The 6,000-nt window shown below is 42.1% G+C and overlaps 1 protein-coding gene and 1 long non-coding RNA gene across 3 annotated transcripts in view; one reads left to right on the forward strand and one right to left on the reverse strand.

Annotated features, from left to right (window-relative positions):
* Nucleotides 1-6,000, forward strand: part of vps37ba (VPS37B subunit of ESCRT-I a) — a 24,598-nt gene that overhangs the window by 14,297 nt on the left and 4,301 nt on the right. For both annotated transcript variants that reach the window (XM_032516089.1, XM_032516088.1), the window contains exon 2: nt 50-221. In XM_032516089.1, coding sequence (XP_032371980.1) covers nt 50-221 — 172 coding nt within the window. The remainder of the gene's footprint in view (nt 1-49; nt 222-6,000) is intronic.
* Nucleotides 1-6,000, reverse strand: part of LOC116689537 (uncharacterized) — a 17,321-nt gene that overhangs the window by 9,887 nt on the left and 1,434 nt on the right. The window contains exons 2-3 of the long non-coding RNA XR_004332024.1: nt 2,535-2,538; nt 1,239-1,244 (exon numbers count right to left, since the gene is read on the reverse strand). This is a non-coding gene — a long non-coding RNA (uncharacterized LOC116689537). The remainder of the gene's footprint in view (nt 1-1,238; nt 1,245-2,534; nt 2,539-6,000) is intronic.

Raw genomic sequence — 6,000 nt, forward strand, 5'->3', positions numbered from 1 at the left:
GATTTTTTTTGACATGTTTGTGTGTGTGTGTGTTTTGTGTGTTTTGTAGATGCAGGAAGTTCAGCAAAGCAAAGAGCAGACACTGGCCAACAACCGAACCCTGGCAGAGCAAAACCTCATCCTGCAGCCCAGACTGGAGCACAACAAAGAGGAGCTCACCAAGCGCTACAGCTGTCTCCAAGAGAGATTTGAGTCCTATCAGCTTCGCAAATCCACCCTAGGTACAGCAGCAGTACAGCTATTACAAGAAAGCAAAACCTTTCTAATGATCCTCTGTGTCTTGTAGGGTTGTCAAACCTGGCCAAAAATGCAAATGTTTGTTCTGAAAAAAAACCCCACATAGGTTTGAATATATTCAAATATGTGGAGCGTGCAGGCGGCAGGACATGCCGCCGGTTCCCCGAAGACCACGGAGCCGTTTGTTATTTGTTCACCGACAAGTCTCTCGCCGTTCCTGGAATACGTCGGACCATTTCTGCGTCTGCTCCCACCGACAGAAGTTCCCGAATCTCGTTGCCTCTCCGTTTAGACATCTCTGTTGGCGTTTTCTTCCTCACATTGTTTGTTTATTTCCGGTAGCAGCATGATAAAAACATCAGCAGCACCACCACTCGCTTGCTGACCAGCTGGGCTTCAAAGGGGCTGTTTAGTGGGCAGTCCTACCAAGGAAAGTAATCCGGTGAGTTGTCGTGTGTCAGGGGGAAGTGTCAATAAAACGGCCCATTTGGGTGACGTCCTGTTGTGTTCTTAAACCCCCCGACAAAGCACACATTGACTTCATACGTCACAATTACTGTTTGCCATCAGATCGTTTATAGATTCCAATGTTTCTGACCACATTTGAAGGCAGCTTATTTCAAGGGGAGAAAAAGAAAGAAAAGGGACGAGCGAGATCATAGGGAGTGCTCTGTTGTTGCAGGAAACATTAAGCTATTACATAAACTCTTGGGCAGTTCAATGCTTTTTTCTTTTCTTCCATCCATTCATTCAAACCTTTATTTAACCAGGATTAAAAAATCTCTTTTACAAGAGTGTCCTGGCAAGTGGCAGCAGCACGGTTTCAAATAGACAGAGACACTTACAGGTAAATACATAAACATACTTTCACTCATATTCAAACAACAATGTCCCCATAAAAAACCCTGGGTTCCCAAATCAATTAATCAATCAAAACAGTGACATACAGACTGCCTTTCTGCAAGGTCCTTTAAAAAGCCTTTAAAAGAATAAAATGAGACCAACTCCTTCAACTGTAGTTCATTTTGAAGCTGATTCCATGCAGATGGGGCTGCAAAATTAAAACCATCAAATTTTTAAACCCTCATAATGTTTAAAAACTTTCTTGTGGCAGCGATGTTGTATGGTTTCCTATACGGGATTCTCACCGCCTCAAACCATAGCTCAAAACACACCGACCAGTCTGATTGTCTCCGGGTACATGATTGCCCACCCCAGCATGACGTGGGGTTACTGTTAGGGTTGGGCGGTAATACAGTATACAGCAACGGTATCAGTTTCATTACCATATCAATATCAGTGGATATGACACATGCCTTTTGGTGTGGGAGATCTGGGTTCAATTCCCACTGTGACACATCAACCAACATGTCCCTGAGCCAGACACTTAACCCCTAGTCGCTTTGGATAAAAGCGTCAGCTAAATGACGTGTAATGTAATATTGTATTTTCAATCAAGACCATTTCTGAAAAGCAATTCAGATTTTGTCCCACTTCCCAATTCATCAGAAAACGGAACAGTCAGTGAAACCTAACTACAATTATTGGTATTATTTACATCATTGGATAGTGACAGCTGAGATACAACGTGGAAACATGAGCGAGATGTATGGTGTATGGAGTTTTGGTGATTGCACTGAGCCACAGCAGCCCCCTTTTGTTCTTCTTCTGCGTGAACACGCACAGAAGAGACTTGTTACACTAGTTCTCATGTTTCCCATCAGAGGCTGTAGCAGCCCTTTTTTACCAGAAGCCCTGATGTCAGGTTGCTGCAGGGAGTCGCTGTGATTGAAATCCGGTTGACCAAGTTTTCAGATCTCATTTACATCTCCACTGCAAGAGGCTCATGGCTATAATAACCCTTACTGACGCACCTTCACGCTACTTCCTAGTGTGTGAAGGAAAGGGAATGACAATACTTGTGACCTTGTTGACGCAGAGGTTGCCAAGCAACCCTCTCAAAATAGCATGCCAACCATTCACTACTCTGCTACGCTGATACAAGTTTGACTCTGCCTTCTTCTCTGCAAGGGCATGCAGACCGGTGCTGTCATGTATACTACACACACTACGGTTGTCAACGACTTTGCTTTAAGGCCAAATTTTTCAGTCTGCGGTTTTGTCTGTTGTCAGCAAGGGAAGGCTTTTGCTGAATGTAGGTTACTCCACGCACTAGCTGTCCTAGTTGTAGGTTTGCTGTAGAGCAGCTGGGGAAGGACAACCATGTGCGGAGTTTTCTGAAAACAAAACACGACAGATCCGACATACATTAGCTTGCTCTGTTATCATACAATTACCCTGCTGGCATCGCTCTCCCTGACCTTTTTTTCCAGGAAATGTGCATCCTCTGCATTACCCTTCACTGTCCATTGCGCTCTGGAGGCCAAAATGGCTGGAGGCCAAATGGCCCATCACCACCCCCATCCACTGCCTCTGAGAACTGGCTGGCCACACTGGTGCTGCCAGGCGAGAGAGAGAGAGAGAGAGAGAGAGAGAGAGACTTTCAGATTCACAGCAGAGGTTGATGTGGATTCATTTACTAAATGGCTGTCTCATGATCTCCAGGCCCAGGCAGTTTGTTTTGTTGCTCGACAGGCTCTCGCTCAGCCAAAGAATTACAGCATTGTGTTGAGGAGTGCTGCTGATACGGCTGAGAGTCTGCCGTGTTACATGAGAGAGAGAGAGAAACCCTGGAAACAGGCTGTTTTAAGAATGAATCTTCTGTCTTTGAATGTTTTTCTGTTGAATTTAATCTCTGCCAGTAAAATGTGGCAAACCATTATTCGGTTTTGGCGTCTACAATATATAGATAAAAAGTATTACCAGTAAATTTGCCAATTTGACAGAAATCATGGTCTGGCTAATCGTTTGTGGAATCCCTCCAAACCATTTTCTTGGCTCAGTATTTTTTTTTTTCTTTAATTTATAATAGCCAATCAGCGCAGAAATTATACAACAAGAAAAGTGACAAAGTCCATTCTCTCTGATGCACAGGCAGTCATAAGTATTTGCCATCAGTGGTCTAATTATTACGGAGTCTGACAAGCTTGGCATCACAGGGCCAACTGTAGCCAGTTTGGCAAGCTTGTTAACAAGTGGTTTGGCGTTCACGCATGCAGCTAATGATTTAAACTTTGTTAAACTGTCCAAGTGTTAATGCATTTGAGTTTTGACGAGTCAAATTGGTTGAAGTTTAGTTCTATTTTATAATAAGAGAGCGGTTATACTCCCCATCGATACAGGACATTTAGAACAGGAAATGGGTCTGGCCCTTAGACTGCTTTTGTGTAGTTGTCACTCACCACATCTACCAGGTAGAGTGATTATTTTTCCAGAGACTTATTACCAGATCTTTTGATTGACAAATGTGAATAAGTAGCCGGGCCTTTCATGTCCAATTTTCCCTAATTAATGAGCCTGTTGCTTTTATTGCTTAGTTCAAAAGTGACACACCAACATTATAAAGTTGTGTGAATGTTTAACTGTGGTGCTACATCATGGATGTTCTTTATTGGTGTGTTCCATAGCAGATACCAGACTTAACACAGTGTAGAGCAGAGAGTAGCTTGGCCAGGCCTTTTGTCAATACTTTCTTTGGCTTTTCACACCCTAACTTATTTACTCTGTTTAACCCATAATAACCAAGGTGACAGAGTAGTTGGGGGTTACGTTGGATAGAAAGCAACAGAGAGCTTTACTTTGACTATACCCAAAGTATATATGATATAATGAGGGCTGGGTCCAAATATTTGAAATATTTGTTCGATGGGTAGGTATTAGTTTTGAAGTTTGGGGTCCCCTGCTGGAGCTACTGCCCCCGCTACCGGATTAACGGATGACGATGGATGGATTGATGTATTTGAAAATAAACGTGTGTATTGTGTGTGTGTGTGGGTGTGGTGTGTGTGTGTGTGTGTGTGTTGTGTGTGTGTGTGGGTGTGTGTGTGTGTGGTGTGTGTGTGTGTGTGTGTGTGTGTGTGTGTGTGTGTGTGTGTGTGTGTGTGTGTGTGTGTGGTGTGTGTGTGTGTGTGTGTGTGTGTGTGTGTGTGTGTGTGTGTGTGTGTGTGTGTGTGTGTGTGTGTGTGTGTGTGTGTGTGTTGTGTGTGTGTGTGTGTGTGTGTGTGTGTGTGTGTGTGTGGGTGTGTGTGTGTAAATATAAATATATTTTTTAAATCCAGTAATGCGTAACAAAAACAGATTTCCTTAACATTAGTTATTTGAGTTATCACTAAATAATATGATAATAATTAGTTTTCTTATCAGAACAGTGGAACATCAAAATATATTAAAGTTCTGATGTCGATGATGTCTAAATGTTGGAAATTATTTCCTTTCATGTGTTTTTTAAATTTAACAAGAAATTGTTGTATTTTCAGCAAACTACGAGTGGAAGTTTGAGTGCAGAAGGTTTTTTTAAACATCGGGCCTACCTACATCGCCTACTTATTTTTGAAAATATGTTTGTATCTCTTTTCAATGTTGTAGATGGTCCCGAAGAACTTCTTGTAGTATCAACACCTGAACTAAACACAGCTGAATTAGCAGAACTTTCATGCATTTCTTGCACATCTACTGCATTCAAATTTACTGTGTTCACTTGAAAGGAATCTCTTCACATGGGTAGGCACTTTTAGTGACATTTTGAACATGTTTAGAGGCTAGAGACACGTTTAAAACTTGCCCTGTTTAAGCTTGTTGGGTGCTAACTCTAGCAGGAGGATAAGACGGTGTAGACAGCATCAATTGTTTTTATTTTTCTCTCTACTGAAAGTCACAAGTTCAAAACCACAACAATTTTCTGTCGTACCGTTCCTAAGGTATGAGTCTTTAAGGACAGAAAGTACAGTTTAGAAATCCCTCTCCCTGCCAGCGTGCAGTGTGTTTTCAAAATAAAATACATTGTGTTCAGTGGGAACAAAGTTGTTGTTTTGTTTCCCAGACATTTCTAAAATAATACATTTATAGCTGTAATTGCAATACCGTGAAACCGTAATATTTTTTGCTGAAGGTTATCATACCGTCAGAATCTTATACCGGCCCATGCCTAGTTTGACAGGAGTCTCTCCTGTAACTGGAGATCCACTATGTTGTGTCATGGCTTGGTGGAATGAAGGTGAGTTGACATTGCTATAGTGGAGATCAGTAACTAGTGATGCGTCATTGGTCTTATCGCCAGTGTGCCACTGTGTTGAGATCCCAATCCTAGCTCCGGTTGGTGTTGACTTTCAGTCCTGCTTAGGAACACAAACAAAACAGGCTCCCTCCTTAGAGACACCCAGCCAGTTTCAGTTGACTCTGTGGGGCTTTGCAAGTTCACAGCAAACACAGAGGCATTCTGGCTGTTTGGATGTGTCAATCACACAACCAAGACTGGCGTTTTTCACATGTCCTGCCTCAGCTTTGAGTGACAGACTCATTCAAATCTCGTATAACTAACATGTTCATTTCAGGTTAAGAACTAAGGAAATATTTCGGGGGTTTAGTTTGGCAAATGAGCTCCTTGGTTAATTTAGGCACAGATTGCACTTAATCTACAGTGCATCTGTGTAGCTTCGAGCGCTGTGTGAAGGGTACACCAGTTTCTTGTGACTCAGATGTGTTGGAAAGATTGTTTAAAGGAGGTGATAGTTTTGTAATAATACAAATTTGGTTGGAGCCTTTGTCACAATAGCTTGCACAACAGAGTACAATAACTAGTGTTTAACGGATATGGGTTTTTAATGGTCGATATTTGGAGAGCAGTTTGGCCAATATAATGTCAAT

This window comes from Etheostoma spectabile, chromosome 5 (assembly GCF_008692095.1).
Source record: "Etheostoma spectabile isolate EspeVRDwgs_2016 chromosome 5, UIUC_Espe_1.0, whole genome shotgun sequence".
Classification (NCBI taxonomy): domain Eukaryota; kingdom Metazoa; phylum Chordata; class Actinopteri; order Perciformes; family Percidae; genus Etheostoma; species Etheostoma spectabile.